The sequence below is a fragment of the Triturus cristatus genome, chromosome 8 (assembly GCF_964204655.1).
Source record: "Triturus cristatus chromosome 8, aTriCri1.1, whole genome shotgun sequence".
NCBI classification, from domain to species: domain Eukaryota; kingdom Metazoa; phylum Chordata; class Amphibia; order Caudata; family Salamandridae; genus Triturus; species Triturus cristatus.
Window position 1 is genome coordinate 159071517 of NC_140591.1, and position 21863 is coordinate 159093379.

Here is a 21863-nt window from a genome sequence, read left to right on the forward strand (position 1 = left end):
TATTACAAATGGACACCAAATGTACCACCGAAGTTGAAATCCGTTGCTGGAGAATGGAGGTCGATTACTTGATGAAATTCAGAATCACAGGTCCAGAACTGCAGCAGACATTCATATAGTTTTCATTTGTGTGCTGAAATATTATGGCATTATTTAATTGAAAGACCTAGGATTGGGAATATTTTACATATAAATTTACACTTTGATCTGGTTTGAGTAACCGGTACTCGCACTTCAGTCCATGATACCATTTCTGAATACAAGGGTGGAGTATGTAACTGGCGGCACAGTGTGGGCCTGTAACACTAAGCCTTTCTTACTGTTTCACAGCAGGCACCCTTTTTGGGCAGAATTTGCAAGGGAGCCAAATGCTCGTCTATCTCAATCCCGGTTCAAAAACATTCAAGTTCAGTGGAGACAAATTGCATTTGCTCTGCCAGTGTGCAGCCTTCCCTACAGGCACAGGAAATTAATTCCAGACTCTGCAAACTAAGTATTTACCACAAACACTAGATATGCTAGTACCAAGATGGAGGATTAGGATCTCTTGCTATGTATGCCTGTGGCACAGAGCCATTTATGTAAAAAGCTAAATGTATTATACAGAATTTTTTTTCGTAGGGCGGTGTTCTGTCTCAATGTTTTTATTCACTACATTTCTTTTTCAGAACATACAAAGCATAGGAAATTCCTCTCTGACAGCGAGTCCGCCCAAACCTCCCAGAGCACATGAACTAAAACTACAAGTGAAAAGCATCAGAGCTACTTTGACTGGTCAGAATGCTGCAGGTAAGAAAACCCTCATAACACTGAACAGAGGTCTACTTGGACACGCGCCTTAATATTAGAATGTGTCATTGATTGAGAATATTAGGGAGTGGCATGCATGCGATTTTGGCCAAGTGTGATATAAATGGTGTATGAAAAAAAATGCTATCTTGCTAAGGCTAATCAAGAAGTATATATTTGCAAATAGTTGCTTCTTTAAGCCCTTGGAGGCAAAGTTCCACTGAACACGTTTTCGGCATTTAGGGGCAGATTCCGATCCGGGTCGGAAAGCACTCCGACCGAGTCGGATCCAGAGTGTTTTCCGACCGAGCTGGACCACTACAGTCCGACCGAGCGAGTACGATGCGCAAGTATGCTGTCGGACTCGGTTCGGTCGGACTCCCATAGAAGTCAATGGGAGCCGGTCGTACGATGCGTACATGGGCTCCCATTGACTGAATGGGTACGTCTCGAACAAGTGCGCCCCCTACAGTGGGTACGTGTCGGTGCCATCGGCTCCGTACATGCCTGTGTTTGGGAGACCCATAGGTCTCCCCCTGTGTCCGAGTCGTAGGGCTGCGGGTGTCAGGGGATCCGACGCGGACCCCCAAAGTCCGACTCCGAGAGCTTTTGCGAGCCAGACACTCTGGCTCGCACAAGTTGTCCGACGCGTGCATCATACTGGCTCGGTTGTAAATCGCATCCATTGCACGCCACAGTTAGCTTCCGACTGGGACGTACGGTACGGTGCGGACCCGGAAACGACTCGGTCGGTGAATCTCATGTTGCTCGCAGCGTACTTGCTCGTACAGCTGTACGAGTCGGCCGTGAAACACGCGTACGGCTCATAGTTTTTCCGGCCGAACCCGATTCGGTGCCCTTCCGACCGAGATCGGAATCGGCCCCTTAGTGACTTACAATGCTAAAATCCCAGAATCATTCAGCCTTTTAAAGAAAAAATGAACACTTTTTGCAGCTGCCATCTTTCTTCTCCCTTCCCACTCTCCAGCTCATTTGAAATGGATGGGAGGCTCCTGTTACTTTGTTTTATTTCATGTGGACCGCTCGGCACATCCAAGCAACAAGATCACCTGGCTAAAAGTTTTAACTTTCAGCTGAGAACGCAAGAAACAAGTGATGGACGTTACTTTAAAAAAAAAAAAATGGATGGCTCTGGATTGTGAACTGTGGTCTATTCGGTGCCCAGAAAACATGTTGAGTGTAACCTCCCCCCCTCTCGCCCCCCTCCGTAAGGAAGCTGTTGAAATGTTTGCACTATAACCCTCGGAATGTCTGTTGCCAGTGGGTGGTAGAGGAAAAAAAAATCTATTACACAGCAGAGCAAAGCCTCGCCGCCGCCCCAAGACACTGAAGTATTGTGCCTGTCCGGGCAAGAGGGAAGCATCTGATGGCAGTCCTGGGGAATGCGGGGACTGCACCTATGCATTGCACAGCTTCATTTGCAAATTTGTTAGGCACTTCCTGGTCACACAGGGCACTTCCAGGTCACAAAGGTGGAGTGTTATTACTTTTTGTTTGCATACGGTTGTGAACATCGTGTTGCTGTTAGACGTGTGCTAAGGTGTCACAAATTTGCATGCATCTTTTTTTTTTTTTTTTATGTTCGCAGCCTACACGGACAGCTTGCACTCCTGACTCTATGCATCCTCCTTTCATAGTGTTCTTCCTCATTCTTTGCTATCGCTGTTCTACTTCGTGTTTTCTTTCTTAGCCTTCCTATTTCTACTTCCTCCTCTTTCTTAATCCTTTTTACCTGTACATCCTTCTTTCTCTTCCCCCTTTTCTCTCCTTCCACTTTTCATCCTAGCATTTGATTCAACATATTGCTGCAGTTTTGCAAGTTTCTTAAGAACAACATGAGTTTGTGTAAAAACATAAATAAAAAAAAAGGATCAATTGATTCTCAATTGCCTTGCCGTGGTAAGGCAACCATGTTAAAACAAAAACCGCTCTGTTGTCTTACATTGATTAGGCAGCCATGGTAAAGCTACCAATCGCACAGAGGCAACATTGGCATCTGATATAAGAATGCTATGCGAACACTGATATGGGCACAGGCATTCTTTCCTCTTTGAAGGCCCGGCAAAATACAAAGTGTATGGCATTACTAGGGGATGCAAACGTGATTATGCAACATGGTGTTTTTTAGGTTTTATGCTGCCAACTCAAGCATCTGATTATTAATGTTCATATTATAAAAAAAAAATCTATTTTCATCTGAAACGGACGAAAAGTTATTCAAACTTGCTGCATGCCTGACACCCTGCAGAAGTTAACTGGCCGCCTTTTATCTGTACATCCGTAACTTTATGTATGCATTTTATGTGGTGTCTCCGATCAGACAACAAGCGGCAGGGGTTGTCTCCTGCAGGCACTAATAAATAGAAATATATTTCAAACAGGGTGGAAAATTAACCTTCTTTTCATAAAAAGATTTAGTTTCACTTTTCACTGAAATTCACATTTACATCACACACTGTTTCCAGAGCAGCAATCTTTCAAAGGGACACTCAGGTGTTATAAGTATTTCAAACAAGCTGCTCCTCGTTTCTTGTCTAACATGCCTCCAAGAGATGAACCACCATCTATAATTAATATGAAAAGTGCTAGATTGGTCCTCAGAACTTTAATGACAACAAGAGGGGATTCAAGGCCCTGAAGTGTGAGTCCAAAAATTAACCAGAAGCTGCAGAAAGGTTTTTAAACATAACCTGGGGCACCTTTTATTACAAGGTGTGTGTGTACTGAACATCTTTCCTCTGCTTCTTTATTATGTTAAATCATTACTTATTGGTGTATGAAAGTTGAATAGTAAAAGCTGAATTTGTATTGTGTTCTGAGAGACATCTGTGTACTTTTGTGCATCGGGATCTTTTTTATATCAATGCGTGTTAAATGTCAGAATAACTGGATGCTAATGCCACAGGTTGTGTTGAATAACTTGCTTTTGTGTGCAGAATATACACCATCATTTCCGTATTCTTTCCGATTAAGTAAGTCAACCCTTCTGCTTAATTAAGTTCTCCACTATAGCCTGTTTCCAATAGGTCTTCCTAGAGCTCACCAGTAATACCAGTGTTACAGATTGCCCTATCCTAAAACTACAAACGGGGCGGGCGGGATGTTGGAGTAGGTGAGGTTGCAAGAGATCTGATCTTTATCTAAAGATTGTGTAACGGCTACTAAGAACATTAGCCAAAAGGATCACAAGAAAATACTTCTAATGTGTAAGGAAACGTGAAGGAAACGCCACCATCCTTTTGTGGTCTTTCTAGCTCTCTGCCTGCTGTATCACTGTATAGTCTTTCACTTTTTACCTCAAACATTTTATTTACTTTTCTCGTTATTTTCCAGTAGCGCATCTGGAAACGTCGTACAGAGCTGCTGTTATATTTTTTGCAGTTTCTGTGCTCATGACTATTATCTGCAACAAAGTCATGAAGACAATTGCTTGAAATAATCCCAGCCTCTGGTGGTTGCTCGGGCTTCATTCCACTCGTCCTCTTTTTGTCGCCCTCAGTGCCCTGTTTAGACAGAGATCGGTATTCTACAAATCAGCCTCGGTCCTTCTCATATAAGAACTGTCTAGCCTGAACTGCCAGGCACAGTCCCCTCCAGATGGCAATGCAGGCAGCTGCGGGCCGGCTTTGGCCCACTCGTGCCCTATCAATGAGGTGCAACTTGAGTCCTATGGCACAGTGAGCAGGAGACCCGCGCCTGGGCATACTTGTTGCGCTTAAAGCATCTATTCCCGTACTCCCAGGTACTGAGTGACTTTACCTGCTATCTTCTTCTTCTATTCATCTCTAACATTCTAGAAAGGCGGCTAATGGCCAGGAGTCCTTGTTACCAGAGGACAATCAATTGCTTGACCCAGTGCAGTCTGTGTTCTGTCCTTATTAGGGAGCTGAAGACGCTTTGCATCAGGCGACTGAAGACCTTTAGATCCGAGGGCTACATTCACTATTAGAACGTTGGAAGCTCCATTGAAAACAATGGAGTGCTCCGGGCTTATAATGGCTGGTATAAGCCCGGAGCTCCAACATTCCACGGCTTCTTTGTTCACAGCTCTGGCTGTGAACAAAGGCTTTAGGGAGCCGGAGGGGATTTCAATCCCCTCGCGCTCCCTGAAGGCTTTATTTGTTAGAACATTCTGCCCTCTAGTGGCAGAATGTTCTAATAGCCTTATAGCCCTTCGTAGCAGGGCTATACCGGCAATTAGAACATTGGAATGTTGGAAGCTCCATTGAAAACAATGGAGCGCTCCGGGCTTATAATGGCTGGTATAAGCCCGGAGCTCCAACATTCCAATGTGTCTTTGTTCACAGCTCTGGCTTTGAACAAAGGCTTCAGGGAACCTGAGGGGATTTCAATCCCCTCGCGCTCCCTAACGCCTTGGTTTAATTTGTTTGAACATTCTGCCCTCTAGTGGCAGAATGTTCTAATAGCCTTATAGCCCTTCGTAGCAGGGCTATACCGGCTTTTAAAGTCCCTCTGCTTTGTTAAAGTCCCTCGCCTTCGGCTCGGGCCTTTAACGCTGGAGCGGGCCTTTAATAACCAGTATAGCCCGCTACGGCGGGCTATAAGGCGATAATATCTCACACAATGTCTTGTTTTACTGTTTTTCACAATTCAGTATTTGAGACCGAGATCTTGCATGATTTCAGGCTTTTGGTACTGATTGGGGAGTAGCTGCCTATTTCCCTCCTTTTTAGTTATTCTTTCAAGTTTCTACCCTGCGGGGTTTACCAAGGATTCCCACTTAGCCCTACTGTATTTAATCTATACATCATTCCTTTCACTCTCCTCTTTACATATTTTTGTTTTGCTAATGTTTTATGCTGATAGTACTTGGGTTATCGTATGTTTTTTTTTTTTTAGTTTTTTTTTTATAAAAACCTTTATTTATGTCAGTCTGGAACACAGCTATTCAGCCGACATCCCGGAGGTTCGGCAGCCAATGAAGTACAACACATGGACGTGTCCAGAGCTCTGGTACAGGAAAAAACAAAGGTTCCTTTTTTTAAAACAACCTAAAATAAATAACACAAGCAAGGCAGTATACGCAATAAACTCGTGCCAGTTCCCGATGGGGGCGCGGCCCCATTCCCAAAGTCAGAACAAAGCCACCGGTCAGGTGGATGAGGGAGAAGCAGAGGCGCTAACATTCTAGCATATAGTCATCATAAAATCCCAAGTTGGAAGTGAAGCTAGGGGGAAAGTTGCTCCTCTAACGGTTCAGTGGCCGGGGGCAGACATATATCACCCCTATACTGGTTCCATCGTCCCCATATCTTATGCCATTTCTTAGGCCGCCCCCGGGCACTATACACCGTTTTCTCCCTAAACATGCTCAAGTCCATATTTTCCATCCATGCTTCCGTAGCGGGAGGTCTCTGAGAACCCCACAGTCGCGCAATATCGCGCTTCGCCACCATATTTCCTAGGGTCACCCATTGAGTCTGCGCCGCATCATAGTCAGTAGGACCCCAGACATTCAAAAGACAGCGCCGTGCCTCTGGCAGCAGTGCAATACCCGTGACCTCCTGCATCACAACATGAATTTGCTTCCAGAACTCCGTGATCACACCACATTCCCATATGATATGTAGGAAGGTGCCCACCATCCCACAGCCCCTCTTACATAAGCCATCCTCGGAGAAACCCATATGAATCAGTCGGGCCCTGTGACATAGACTCTATGAAGTATCTTAAGCTGGACCAGCCCAAGTCGTGCCGGGATCGCGACCTCCTTAGGAGAGGAGATGGCATACTGCCAGTCCTCATCATCCAGTTCAAGGCCGTCCCTAGTCCACTGATCACGCACCCCTAGGAGGAGGTCAGTCCAGACATTAACAAGCTTCTTGTAAATTAAGGAGATTGTACTCTCCGGCATATGGCCATCCAGGATCCGATCCTCCAAGGGAGAGGACTCAGGCACAGTCTCCCCCTCGACGAGGACGGACCGCAGAGCATGGCGTACCTGTGCATACCGGAAATATTCCGTGCCCTCCAGATCGTGCTCCGTCCGTAGCTCGTCAAACGATTTCACTCGTCCCTTAACCAGCAGGTCCCCCACCCTGGATATCCCGATCAGGTCCCATTTCTCGAATCCCTTCGTGTGCCAAAGTTTCCCCAACATATCGGAGTCAAACAGCGGAGTAGCGAGGGTAAGCCTATCCTTCCAACCCAGCGAGTTCGTAACAGCCTTCCATATACGTGCACCGCCGCCTTGGTTGGCCCCGTGAGGGACCCATCCGTTGACCTGGAGTAGAGTGCTCTAAAGTAATTACCCCCACGCAGCAACCACCGGTCCATAGCGAAGCCGGGGCTCAGCGCCGGACCGTAGACTCCATGGTTGATCGCACTCAACTGAGTGGCCCAATAATATCTTCTAATGTCAGGAAGCGCGATACCCCCATCGTACCACGGAAGGGTCAGCTTTGCAATAGCTATACGCGGTCGGCCATCCCACAGCAACGAGCGCTGGAGGCTCTCGACCTCCCGAAAATAGCTGGCCGGGACCAGCTCCAGAGTATTCTGCAGGGCATAGAGAAAGCGGGGAAGAGACATCATTTTGAACAGCGCGGCACGGCCTAGGAGGGAAAGCGGCAACCGCCGCCAACCCGCCACATCCCGCCGCAGGCGCGTCAATGGAGGGAGCAGGTTTCTCTCATGTCGAACAATTGGATCGGTGGAGATATAGATCCCTAGATACAAAAAGCCCTCCCGGGCGATCTGGATCGAGCAATTCCGCGGGAGAACAGGGACGTCTCCACTCAGGGCATACAGATACGACTTCCCCCAGTTAATGGTGAGACCCGAGTTCCTACCAAAAGAAGTCAAAATGTCACAGACTACTATGAGAGACTTCCTGGGTGAAGTGAGGTATAGCAAAATGTCGTCGGCATAAAGAGAAATGCGGTCCTCATGATCTGGTGACCATCGGATCCCCCTTATGTCCGGGTGCCATCGTATCCATGCCGCCAGCGGTTCAAGAGCGAGAGCAAACCACAACAGCGACAGGGGACAACCCTGCCTGGTGCCCCTCCCCAGCTCGAACGGGCAGGACGCCCTACCATTGACCGCGACTTTAGCCAAGGGTCCTTCATACAGTAGTCCCACCCAGCCAATGGTTATCGTATGTTTTTAACGATAATCTGTGCAGTGTCCAATCCAGATTTAGAACTTGACAGCAGCTGCTGCCAGTGCGAAGCTCAATTCTTTGAATTTGCAGCAGCGCTAAATAGGGTTGCTGTTTTCGGGATTCCCCTTTCAGTGTAGTCCGCTCTCTGGTGGCCTATGGAGTGTGATACACCTCCGATACCAGCACCATCTGCTTGTAGACTGCGGGTGGTCTGCAGCAACTTACTTTCCTTCACTGGATAGGTCACTTAGATGGTTGTCTCTTGTCTCTAGTACTTGTATGTCCTGTTCAAGAAAGTACCTTTTCTTCTTTGGAAAGTCATAAAACTGTGATTCACTTATCCTTTCCTGGATTGACTATTCTAAATATCTGTCTTGGCCTTCTGTATATTTGATACAGCATTTGCAGTTGGTTCAGAACACTGCAGCTTGACTTATTTTGGCCTTGTTTGGCCATTTGTACATCACATAATCTCAATTGCCTGTTACTGGTTATCAACACCCAAGCAATGTATTTTTCGAGCCCTAGGTTTGCATCCCAGGACAATTGACAACCAGTGCCCACTCTCTGTATTTGTGCTCTTTTTAGGTAGAATATTCCTACCAGAACTCTACATTTGACTTTGTGGAGTTGCCATGAATTCAGCAAGAACAAAAGGGCCAGACTAGGTGGCCGATGGCTTCCATTTTTAAGTTGCTAAACTCTGGAATTCTGTTCTCCAGGGTATTTGAGTCATCATGTGCCATAATGTGCCGAAGAAAAAAATAAAAAAATAGTTTTTTTTCCCACCTAATCAGCCTCACTGTCAATCCTAGTTCTTGTGTTTTGCTCTATAAAGTATATATTTCAAAGTGGGAAAATTACATTTTGCTTATGTTACCAATTGTTCTCTGGCCTGGACATTAAACGTACAGTCCACGTCGGTAAACAGTGGCAACTCTGAGTAACAGGGGGACATTTAACACTTCTGCAGATACCTTACACTGCCAGCATCAAGTGACACAGATAAAATACAGGCTCGGTCCACAAACGCAATTTGCTAGAAACACAGCGAACCCAGCCTATGCTCGCCTTGCAGTGCATACCAAACGTGCAGTTGGTATGCAGGGTATCGGCCCTCGTAGGTAGAGATTGTGGACGTTCACACTCCGCTTTCGTTGCATTGAAGGCTTGTTATCTCTCGGGGTTGTAACTGGCACACGTGCGCATGCGCACTCCGCGCGCGGGACGCCTGCATTCCTGAGATAAGAGGAGCATCTGGGACGCCTGGCGCACGTGACCGTTTCAGAAGAAGAGGAAACTGGTCATTAGTTGTTGGCAGGAAATGTCTGCGAGACTGAACATAAATGAAGGGCATGGCAGCCGAATACCGGAAAGCTGCTACGGCAGTTTAGGATGGATTGCAGACATCCAGCTCGGGCCCCCAGTTTCCTTATGATAATCGGGAGGGGTCAAAATGAAACCTAATGCTCAGCATTTCATAATTCTGAACGCAAATGTGCATTTCATAATTCTGAACGCAAATGTGCAATTACTGATCAGCTAGTAAAGTGGCATGGCATTATTTACAGCCTTTGCTCTGAATCACTGAAACAAATTGTAGGAGCCGCTCACTGCGCATGTCCGTTTTTTCCAGGCATAGTCTTGGGGATGGGGCAGAGTTACTGTGACAGTGGCTCATATTTGCATAGAACACCTGGTTACATCGTTCGTGATCATAGCTGCCAAGTTTACCAGATCCATGTGTGACAGCTGGTCCAGTCCAGCTTTTTTCTTTGCTTTCTGGGGCGAGTAGTCTTGCTTATCCTGCTAAAAGGCCAGATTGACCAGCTTCCAGAATGCAAAGCAGAAACCTGGATGAGAGCTATGCATGGACCTGGAAACTTTGCATGGCTACATTGACGTTTCTCAGGGCTGTAAATAACCGACATTACTCTTACCCTTTTTTTTTTTTTACGTCTCATGTGTGCCTGTTGCTACCTTACAACAAGCTTCGTGCCCATTGCCTATCATTGCTTGGCTTCATTGTCCCTCTCAATAGCCTGCTTCTAATTCAAGAGCTCGTGTCGGCTTCACTTCCACTTGGGTTTGTCCTTCCCCTGAAGGATGGACCCATTACTTGTGTCCTTCCACTGCTCCTGGTTCAAGAGCTATTTTTTTGTTTTGTTTCAGCATTCAACAAGAATGCAGGTGTTTCCCAGCTCTGCCCCATGTGCTGTTGGCTGTGCCAATACTTATCATATGCCAGACCCATTGCCAATTCACTTTGTGGCAGAAATTGAGATGCTAATTTCAAAATAAAAAGACCAGCGAGGGTACTTCTATCTGCATCTAGCCACACACCAGATATTTCACTACTCCATTTAGGCAGCGGCGGCCGTCTCGCACTTTTTAGGCGGGACAAAATACGCGATAAATATCAGATTTAATACAGTTTCTGCTGTTGCGATATGTAATATTTCGCAGTTGGATAACTTGTCGGTTTCCAATTTGGACGCAGATAGGGTCATTTTAGCTGTATATCTTTTTAAAGTTAAAAACATTTAGTTGAGTAATAAAGACATGAAGACTGATTACTAATGCGACATGGGCAAATTCAGTTTGTACTTAAACTAGAGAGGTGGCCCCACCGATCAAGGGAACAGGGCACTACTCAACAGCAGAACAATAAGGCTTCCCTTGGGTAGCTATATATAACAAAGTTCATCAACTCATACATACACCAAACACCATATATATTCTAGGGTATACAGCAAATGGCTAAATCAAGTTAAAGCCTAATCTAAACCACTAAACTCGAGATGTAACGTTTACAATTTATTTAATTTTCAAAAATTCGTATATTTCACTAAAATTTAGAGCATATAGAAACATGAATAACATTCATACATAGCATGAAAATTTATGAATTACGTACATTGTACACGCATGTTAAACATTATACATAAAAGCAAACAAATCCTTGGGGGACCCGGTTTCTTGCACAGATCTACATAAACTGTTGCAAAAGCTGATCCAACATTGTACATCAAGTTAATATGCTGGTGGTTGTTACGATTTATTCCTCCCAGACTTCCTTGTGGTTGGATTCAGATAAAATAGCGTTGACGCGTTGCGTGACAAATCTTACAATTGAAAACCACCTTCATCAGGACATAAGAGATGAGGGATTTGTTTCCTCCTCCAGTTATTACAAGTTATGTTCTAAACAAAAAAGGAAAACATACACTGTAAGGGGGTTTCAACATCTGTAGGCTTAGACCAATGTCCCACCCCCCGGTTTTTAGTACGTGACTCTCTCTACCACCACTAAAATTCCAACGTACACTGTATCAAAGTAAAAAAATAATAGTATTAGTGATGATCATAACACTATTTATGACCGGCGTCGTCAATTAATTTTGGAAAGTTAAATGCTATGTCAATTGGCTAAGATTTAATCCCGCTACCTGTAAAATGCACATTGGTATGTATTGCAGGTGCCTTAACCTACTGAGCTATCTTTATTGAAGCTAAATGATCTTGACACCATCTGGAAAGGTGCGCAAGCATCCATGCATGCCCAGTTTTCATAATGCATTACATTAGCTATATATAATACGTGCATTAACGTTACTGTATCTTATTTTCAATCTCTGGTGAAGAAGTGGGAGGAAAACACCGTTAATAATGCCGCTCACCACCACGTTCAGGGCCCCATCCATGTTATTATTTAGAGATGGGCGAGCCAACAAATGAACTGGGAGAGCCAAGCCAGGGGTTGGTTCTGGTTGTAAGAACCTGTGCACAAGCCGAGCCTGAATATAATGTATCGTGCAATCAACATCATTTTAAAATATGGTAAGATGTCTTCAAAATGCAAAAAAAAAATTAACACACGAAAGTAGTTTACCAACTGTGCATCAGATCGTATCTGCGTGGATAGTATGTATTAAGGAATCGTTTTCGTTTTTAAACAACATCTGAGAAACCTTGACAATGCTGTCAGTGAATTTACGCGCAACGCGGTTGTCGTATGTGTCCTATATGTGGCCTAGATTCTTATACACAGACCAAAATGAAAGTTTATTAAATGAAACACATGAGAGGATTTTGTACAGGCCACAGCCTGAACTCCCTTATTTGAAGGTGCTCTGGGTTGAAAATGAACAGATATGCTTGGTGACAAAGTATTTGCCTAGGGTCACACAGTTTTGGTCAAGTAGGGAAGCCGGGATTGATCCCAGATTTTCCAGGTTCACACTAATCATTCAGCCACTAGATGGATAACTTTCAGTGGCTCCCACGTATCCAGGTGTTATCCACGGCAGCTCTCAGTATCCCGCACTTAATCTTTTTGAAATGCATTAACCCCTTCCATGCTGCGCAAATTCCGCCGCTGTGCTGACGGAATCTTGCGCGGGCGTGGTCATGACGGAACGGTTCCGTCATGAGCACAGCTCAACCGTGGCTCATGACGGAACCGTTCCGTCATGAGCACCGAAGGGGTTAAAGCGTGCTTCCTCCTCTTCCACGCACTTGGAAGTGTAACCTTCAGTGCAGCGGAGCCCTTTACAAAACGAACAGTGAAAAGCGCGTCGGCTTTCAACAGTCGCTCTGCAGGCCTCGCCACCACCTGGAGTTCATGATAATCTGCTTCGCCAGTGGGAAGATGGCGGGGCGAGGTGCGTCACCTCCTGTACACACACAGCACGCACAGCTTGCACCAATCCTTACATTCATTAATGTTTCCTACACCACAGGGCAGAGATCACAGCACATGAAGCCTGACAAACCCACGAACTCCAACACTGCTGCTAAGAAGATTGCAAAACAACTCCTGTTAAGATTGGTATTAAAAATACCAGTATGTTTCTAGAAAGGATGTCTTTTGGTAAATGTTGAGCTGCAATTGTCCACTTCATTGAGCTCCAAATATGTCCTTCCCTAAAACCCTTTTTAGTTTATTATTATTTTTGACGATGCTGAAACGCGTCGGCAAACGCATAGTGCATTTAACGGCTACAGTTCAGGGTCGTCAAAAAGCATTGGCAAAGCCAGTAGATCCCAAAGACGCAGCCTTTTGGCTTTACCAAGGCCTGTTTTATGTATGCATCTCAGACTAAGGACTGAGTTGCAATCATCAGGTTTTGAAGTGTTATTCTGAAGGGCCCATTCAGACTTTAGCAGCGAACACAACAAATTGATGGGGGGGTGGAGGCACTTTAATGAAATGCTCCTGTACAGCGAGAAAGGGGCGGATGATCTTGGGTACGTTTCTTATTTTCAAGCATATTTTAGATGATGTGCTTTCTCAATTGTCTTTTAAAGGCTGTCACATTAAAACACCTATTGAGAGCCACAAATTGTTTATTTTTAGTATTCTGGTATAGTTCAAGAGAAAATGGCCTGGCACTGGTGCTCATACATCACACAAGTTACCCACTTGGTGTTGTAGGTTCTATGTTAATCCAGCCTGTGCAGGCACCTTGCACAGTTTTACCCTACAAAGGACCACTGTGAAAATTCAAAATAGTCTTCACAGACTTGCTGTATGAAAATTAAGCTTCATGGAATAGAATCAAAGCCAATGTCACATACTGAAAATAACAAAGTCTGTTTTGAATTCACACAGTGGTCATTTGCATTGTAACACTGAGTACGGTGTTGCTGCAAACTATTTTAAAATAGGTTATTTTTATCATTTTCAGATACTCGATACCAAATTTACAAAGACTTCTGTAGTTGAACTTGTGTGCCTCCACTACGTTCAAAAGCAAGTGCACGCTTGTAACTCTCAAAAGATTAATATTTAGCTGTAAGATTAAAAAAAATATATATATATTTATTGATTTTTATTTGCCAGTTCACATAATTCTGTATAGTAACATTATATCAGGGGGAAATACTATGCAATCAGTAAAAAGAAATGAAAACCTCGCAAAGGAAATGGCCCATAGGATATGCAGCAGACACAGTAGCAACATGTCGCATAATACATCCCAACCATTAGTATTTTGCAACTGACATTACTCCAATTAAAATTGACCGTGTACATCAGTATTGCCCACATCGGCACATTGTAATTTGAGTGGCACACTTCAGCACAGGGATTTTAAACATCGTTCAGCTTTTCCCCCTTCCTTGACAACCGATACAGTTTATACAGCCCCCAGAAGTTCTTGGTGCGACTCTGTGGAGGCATTAGCTCGCTATATGTTTTAGATTGCGTATTACAAAAAATCAAATCTTTTTCCCACTCCGATTTTGAGGTTGAGGGTCCTTGGTCCCAGCGAGTAGCTATCCGCCTCTTAGTCCGAAGAAGACCCAAACCCAAAAGCTTCCTAACTCCTTTAAGCTGGGGCTTGGTGTATCCCAATAGGGCCAATAGGGGGTCAGGTGTAAGCGCAATGCCCACAATGTTTCACAGCTCCTGAAAAATCTGGTTCCAGAAGGCCGCAATCTGAGGGCATACCCATGCCATATGGAAAAAATCTGCACCACATGCCCCGCAGCGCTCACAATTGTCAGTTTCTTAACCCGTATCTGTGGAGACGAGCCAGTGTATAATATGTTCTATTGTAAAATTTAAAATGTATTAATCTATGCCTGCCATTTAAAGACACTGATTGGGTGACCTCACAGCAGTACTTCCATTGACTATCATCGATGGGAGCCTCCAGGTCGGCCTGCCACTGCGCTCTCGGCTGAAAATAATTAGTGCGGCAGTATTCCTGGGACATGGTGTATATATTGGAGACTAGCTTATACGGGGACTCGGCACGTAGAAGGTAAGTGAAAGACGAGAGAGTCGGGGGCTCTAGGTATTCATCTCCCAGCAGCGCCCTCAGAGCATGCCGTGCTTTAAGTAATGAGATTGCACTAGGGTGCTAGCAACATGGTCTACGGTGGCGACCTCATCCCAAGTCCGAGCTCTACCCTCAGAAAAGAAATCTCCCATATTATGGATCTGAACATTCCTAAGCGCCTGCGCCACAGCTACTTCAGAACCCAATGAGAACCATTGACACCAACCCAGTGGGAGCAGTGGGGAATAAAGCAGAGGACACGCCTGTCTTTTCAATAGCTCACTCCACGCATGAACCGTGGAGTTGATAGTCGAGAGCGCCATAATGACTGTTGGGTGGGTGGGGGGGGTGGTGGGCTGAGTGAGTTGCCTAGGGAGCGGGGTCGGATCAGACGCAATTCTCTCTATGAGGAGGTGTGGGGGCCTTGACACCAGAAGTAAGCATGCGAGCACTGGGCAGCTCTGTAGTATAGCTCGAGATCCGCGGCGCCTACTCCACCCATAGAATATGGAGGCGTAAGTGTATCAATCTTGACCCTAGGGGATTTTCCCGCCCACGCCAGCCTAAACATCAGATCCTTGAGTTTTTTTGAAAGGTTTTGCGGGATCACCATAGGTATGTTATCGAAGAGAAACCGTAATCTTGGCAAGACTATCATTTGGCTGTAAGATAAATATCAGAAAAATGTGGGTGTTCTCAAACACAGCTTGTTCATCCTAGAAACAGTCCAATATATTTTTATTTGGAGACAGTAGTAATCCCTTACATAGGTGAGAAAGGATAGGCTACAGTCCTAAACCCAAAGTGGGGTGGGAGAGTAGTGTCAGGGAGGTGTAGGGGTGTCTCCTCCCCCTCCACCCACTCCGCCTCCGAACAGCATCCTCCCTCCCTGAATTCAGAAAGGGACTCGAAACCTTGCTCTTCGTCTGACTGCAGCGCCTGGATGCCCTCGTGGGTGATTAGCCGCACGCTACAAATCCCAACCGATGCATTGATCTCCTCAGGGGAAACCCATTTTCCTCTTGGAGAAAAAAAGTGCAGTTGCGCTTATGCGAATGCATTTTTACTATGGATGAACACGGCAGTAGGCTATGCACGTTTATGGATGCATCCGCTGCCCCCCAGCATAGAAATTGCAAGGGATTCTCAGTAGTTTTCCAGCTGCACTCTCGGAAACCTTTGTGAATTAAACAAAAATAAAAATCCTTAATCTTCATCCAATATGAAAAGCAAAGTAACTAGTGGAGATTTACTTTTTATTGATTTTTGTTTGTAAAACTTTTACTAATCAAATCCAGAGTCTTGACTTTCTGTTGAGCATTCCTGGATAATTAGTGCAAACCGTCTTTAAATAACTAACCAGAGTTCACAGGAAGAGGAAACCATGCAAAACCCAAAGTACAAATGTACATTGACAATGGAAGAGATGAGGACAACATTTCTCAATGAAACCGGCACAATAAAGGCATCTGCACAGGAACATTCTGCGCAATAAACATGTACAAGAAACTCCTAGAGTATTTATTGGCAGTAATCATCTAAATAAACTGCGCATAACCTCCTCGGGCTATTCTTACGAATTATGAAACATGACAGACCCAATAAACAACTTCTCCCATGAAAACTTAACAGATGGATGCAACCAATTAGTGGCATTACATTACACAATGTTAGATGCGTTTTCCCCCTCACATTGACATTACCGAACGTTGGTAGTCGATACCGAAGATTGCAGTGACTAAAAGTCCTCACAACACGAATGACACTCGCATTTCTCTTCTTTAGTTCTCCTTGGACTATATGAGGAAAATACTTTTCTCCACATCCTCATAACATCAAAAGTATTTAATCATGAGCAATGGGATGAAACCCCCATGTTCTCTACAAAACCCCATCTCAAACACACAGCTCGAAGTATTTCTTCACTGTCAAGCACTTGTAAAGATTACATTTACATTAGAACAGGCCCCTTTTCTACTGCTGTACATCTTGTAGTGCTCAGCTCTCCTCTTCAAACCAGACTTTATTTGAAAGGCGGTGTCTCCAGCCTTGAATGGAAAGCTAGATTCCCATTCCACACTCATTAACGGGACCTGCCCAGGCCACAAGTTCTGAGCAGAAATGTTTAAAAAGAAAGTGAGGTAATGGTACTCATTGGAGGGTGATTAAAATGCAGAGTACTGCAGACACATGCCACGGAGGCAGTGCTACATCTCCCTGCTGGCCTGTGTGTCATGTTGCACCTGAGGGAGAAAGTGCACAAGAGTGCACGCAGGGCACTCGAGGGAGCAAACGCTCCCTACACAAATGTGCGCTTCTCTAAGGGTCATTTGGAAGTGCCCACCTCCTGGAATAATCTTGTTGTTTTCACTATTGCAAAAATCAATGTCAATCCTTAAACGTAAATTGCGTCTCTTAAACCAGAGCAGGCCTCTGCCAGAGCACCGAGATCGCATTCAAAGTGCAGAGTATCACACGCCGATGTTGGAGGATTGCGCGTCCTGAAGGAGTATCTGCTCCCCAGCAGACGAGTGAAAGTCCTAATCTCCTGCATTTATAACACAAGGAGACGGGCCACTATGTCAGGCAAAGTAAACATCCACAGCATTATGCCTCTTCTTTGTTACTTCTTCGGCCAGACCCTTATGCCCTTTCTAGTGGACCCCGCTTCTTCACACTTTGTCTCCCTCAGCCTGGACAACTCTACATCACAGAACAATCCTCAAATGGTCAGTCTCTCCACATTTCGCCTTCCTCAGGTTGGACAGCTTCCTCGGTGCCTCACCAGGAACTTGATGTTATCTTCTAGATGCCTGAATGAAATTTCCTGGTTCTGATACAGAGAATCTTGAGGAACCCCATGGCATCACACATAGAAGCATGACCAGACATGATTCCCGAACAAGGAAGGAGCCAGGTGACACACAAAGTACAACACCTGTTCATCTCTTTTCTAGTACCCCTGACTATAGGCAGTGTATGTGACAAATGTTGCACTGTACCAAAACTGCAAAGCTTAACAGAACCAAGGACATGCATCTCAAGCCCTTGCAGAGCACTTTTCCAAAGAATATATGTATTTTGATGCTTATTAATTGTGCCGTAGTCTCAGGTCAACCTGGTTCTATTACAAGGGTATGAGTCACAAAGACGAAAGATGTATCTGGCAGAATAAATCATGTGGTCCTCGGAATAGTTTACAAGTTCTGCATGCAGTTGATTGCCAAATGCTTGGAACAGACCTGTCAAGTTACCAAAGTCCTTGCATGAGTACTCGCCCAGTCCAGATTTCTGTTTTGCTTTGTATTCTTGGACTTCTATTCCTGTTTATTCTATCATAAAATCAAGACTACAAGTCCCAGAGTGCAAAGCAAAACACCTGGATTGAATAAAATACTCAGCATTTGACCATACAAACTTCAAAGCGCTTTGGGAGGTGGCACATTGTCAGTGTGCAATTTGTCTTTTGGATGTGCTGTCATTCATATGCTTTCTCTTTTGTTATTTTATTCCGTTGTAATTTGCTTGATAAAGACACTCCAGTGCCTACGAAGGTGTTGATCAGTTTTAAAAATTAGAACCAAGCAAGGTATTTTCTTATAACTCCAATTATATGTAGTGGCATCACTACTTTCTACTTGGACTGGATGAGCACCTCATTGTTGCTCTTGGTACCATTTCACTGTGTTTACTCTTCTTTTTCCTCTTGCTTCCTCCATACAGGCAGCGTTAGTACAGTCTGTGTAGCGCAGCTGAACAACCCCTTGCAGAAGTTTTCAACGCCAGTAGCACAAAACACTACAAATCTTTCATGGGAAGAGGAGTTCACCTTGTAAGTATAAAGTAGACTGCCTAGATGTATTTATCGCCCTCTTTGCATTCATGAAAAGTTTATCCTATGATGGCGAGGCACTGCAGGCTAACCTCCCCACATGTCGATTGGGGGAGGTCTTCGCAACTGCAGCGTCTGTACAAGCACCTTAGCAAGGTAATTGATCTCCATACACCTCCTTTTAGAAGACCGCTCTCCTCCTCTAATAGTAGGTATTTGCATCACAGCATAGATTTTATTTGACACGGCTAAGTCTAATTCCTCATTTAGTTGCCTTCCCTTTGGCCGGCTCCTGGGTTGACGTGAGCATGAAGTGTCCATGTGATGCCGGTTCCACTCCGTCCACTGCGCACTTTATGCTGTTTTGCACATTGTACGGCTCAATTTTTGCGCCCTGTTCATGTGCACAGTCACTTTACCTCATACAAAGAGGGATTAAGATCTTTACAATCCTTTGTCACCCCAGAAATCTGCCATGCATCACTTGGTTATATTGTAGCTGCTATGAAAATTAGGAAATCTTATGCGATGTAAGCATTGTTATTGTGATTTTAGATTTTTAGAACCTTTTTTTCCAAATGTCTGTACCTGTCGCTTTCTTTTATAACTGATTATGAATTTTGTATTTCTTATATGCTTTTATATTCAGTACATGGTCGAATAAAGATGTTCTTGACATCGCAGGTACACGATGGATGTAAGTACAGAACATTGGTGCCCACACAGGCAGAAAGGAAATTGTGTCTGTCATTCTGAGGACTAACATTTCCCAACTAAGACCCAGATCAAGCGCTGTAAAGTCTGCCTAGAAGTGGTCAAAGTCACATTTATCACCCTGCAACACTTATGCCAATACTGCATATTCTTTTTAATGTTTATGTTCCCAGGTAACAGCAGGTCTAGTATTCTCAAGGTCTCTGTGATGGTTTCGATATTCTGTTTTCAAAAAAGCTTGCAAACCTTTATGAATCTATACAAAATGATGCTCCGATAGCAGTCAGATCCAGGGTTGCAAACAGGGTGTGAGTTTGTTAGATATTGATATCCTTCTGTAAAGATTGTTCCCGAGGTTAGCCTGGCTACTTCTCGTTTAAAACCTGTGTCCCCGAATGAGCCATGCCTGACTGCTATTTGGGACGCCTACCATCCCATTTTCTGTATGTGAAATCATAAATCTGTCTTTTTCTTCAGGCCGTGTCTAAGAGACCTGCGAACAGGGTCTTCCTGCTGATAAAGTCAGGCTAGCAACACCCAACTTGAAAAATGAGGGCTCCTTGCAGTCTCCAAGATTATGGAGAATTGCGACTAAATGGCTCAGCAGCGTGCTGGGCACTCGCAATGTCACAACTTGGCTTTTGTTCCAAACATGGTACTGAATCTCCCTTACGGTTACTCTGGATAAGCAGTGTGCCGTTAGAGCACTGTGTGGGGCTCCTGTTATTCGAACTGTCTGCTATGCTTTTGGTTAGCTAAGCTATTCTGATACACAGGCGCACCGTGGCCGGCTTGGGTCTCCCTGTCCTGGAGTGATTCTGGTCATTTTGAATGAGCGTCTCATCCAGTTAGTCTCTTTGCCTCCTTCATATTCAGAATAATGGTCTGTCACCTGTTGGGTCACTCATTGATCCACTTATTTGCCTATTCTTTTGAGTCCGTGTGTTCAACTCCTGGAGGAGTTAATTCACTCACTTGGCATTGTGGTTCTCTCTTCTTTTCACTCATGCTGTGCTGAGATTAAGCCTGCTGCCGTCCAGTTGCATCCGTCATCTATTGAGTGTGTAGCATCTATTGAGAGATGAATGGCCTCTAGTTTTCTAATGTTGAATAGTGACAATGAGAGAGTTTGGCTGAAGGTTTAACAATAGGTTGTAAAAAGACTAGGTTGCATGTTTCTTGGATGCTTTAGCTGCTAACAAATATCAACATTTCTTCATCATTATGAAGCCTTTGCCTTCCATGAGTTGGTCGTTTGCCTTTGTCCACCCCACCCCCCTTCCTTGAATGACGACTTGCATACCTTCATCATTAGTGACCCATGGCAGGCATGTCCTCACTTCTTCCTGGAATTATGGCACGCATGCCTTTGCCTCTTCCTTGAACCATAGCACGCATATCTTCACTGAACCATGGCACATGTGTTCACCTAGTCTTCGAAGTAAAGCATGCATATCTTCATCTTCATTGGGTAAAGAAATGCAGACCTTTACCTTTTCCTGGAACCACGAGTTGCATATCTTCACCTGTATTACACCAGTTCAGTTTGTGATTTCCCCTTAGAGCTTTAATCTGGTGCTGATATTCCTCATAGGACCCCTATTCAAGCTTGAACGTTCCTGTGGTTCGAAACACTTAATCCTTAAAGCCGTCTTCTTGCTGTTCAATTTAGGAGGGAGATTGGAGGGAGATTCATGCACTTGTGCCTTTTCCTCACTTCGCTGCTTTAAGAAGGGCAGAGGGACTCTGAGATGAAATGCTCCTTCCTACCTACGTTCTTTGTTGATTCCAACTTTTTAAAACAGTGTATTTGCCTTTTCCCAAATCCCTTTTATGTTCTATCCACTCTATTACCATTCTACTATCCAAACTCTGCCTTGTCCATCAGTTGACCAGTACAATGAAGTTCTGCCCTCCTTCACTTCCTTGGCTGTCCAAAGCAAATTCCCACTCCTTTCCTTGACCTCGGATAGAATGCCTACTCTTATACCTAGTAACATGTGTGCCATTTTCGACCCCATTAGCACTGAGATCATAACCTGATTATTGAATACCTCAAACCCTTTAACTATCATTTGACCTTCTTCCCAGTGAACATTGTAAATCCAGATACGATCCGTTTGTTCGGCAGTAGAACACACTAATAAATACTACTTTTCTAACCTGTTGAAAGTGGACTAAACATGAAAAAGATCTTAATCCCATTCGGTCAAATTATGGATCCGTCTCTAACCTGCCTTAGTTTACTAAAGCTGAGAGTTGCTTTAACATAAAACTCAGACTACCTTAATCGAGAGCAGCTTTTCTTGATCATTAGTGTAGTTTTCAAGCTGGCTTCTGTACTGATATGCAAGGACTTTGTTATGAAATGTAGTAGTTTAGTTTATATCTTATCAAGTGTTTTGTTTTTGATAGGTTCTTTTTGTTTACACATTTTACATTTGTTATTTACAATGGATATCTTTTTTAAAATTATTGTATGAGGAGAAGATGTGTTCGGATCTTTATACTACTGGTTTGATAGAAAGCGGAGTATATTATTGTGCTGGGGACTGGCATGTGTACCTTTCGAATAGGGAGCAGATTGTTGATG

The 21863-nt window shown here is 44.3% G+C and overlaps 1 protein-coding gene across 1 annotated transcript in view; it reads left to right on the forward strand.

The window, feature by feature from the left end:
* C2CD2 (C2 calcium dependent domain containing 2) overlaps positions 1 to 21863 on the forward strand; it is a 426997-nt gene that overhangs the window by 229195 nt on the left and 175939 nt on the right. The window contains exons 6-7 of the mRNA XM_085621220.1: positions 669 to 789; positions 18448 to 18556. Of these exons, the coding sequence (XP_085477346.1) occupies positions 669 to 789; positions 18448 to 18556 (230 nt within the window). The remainder of the gene's footprint in view (positions 1 to 668; positions 790 to 18447; positions 18557 to 21863) is intronic.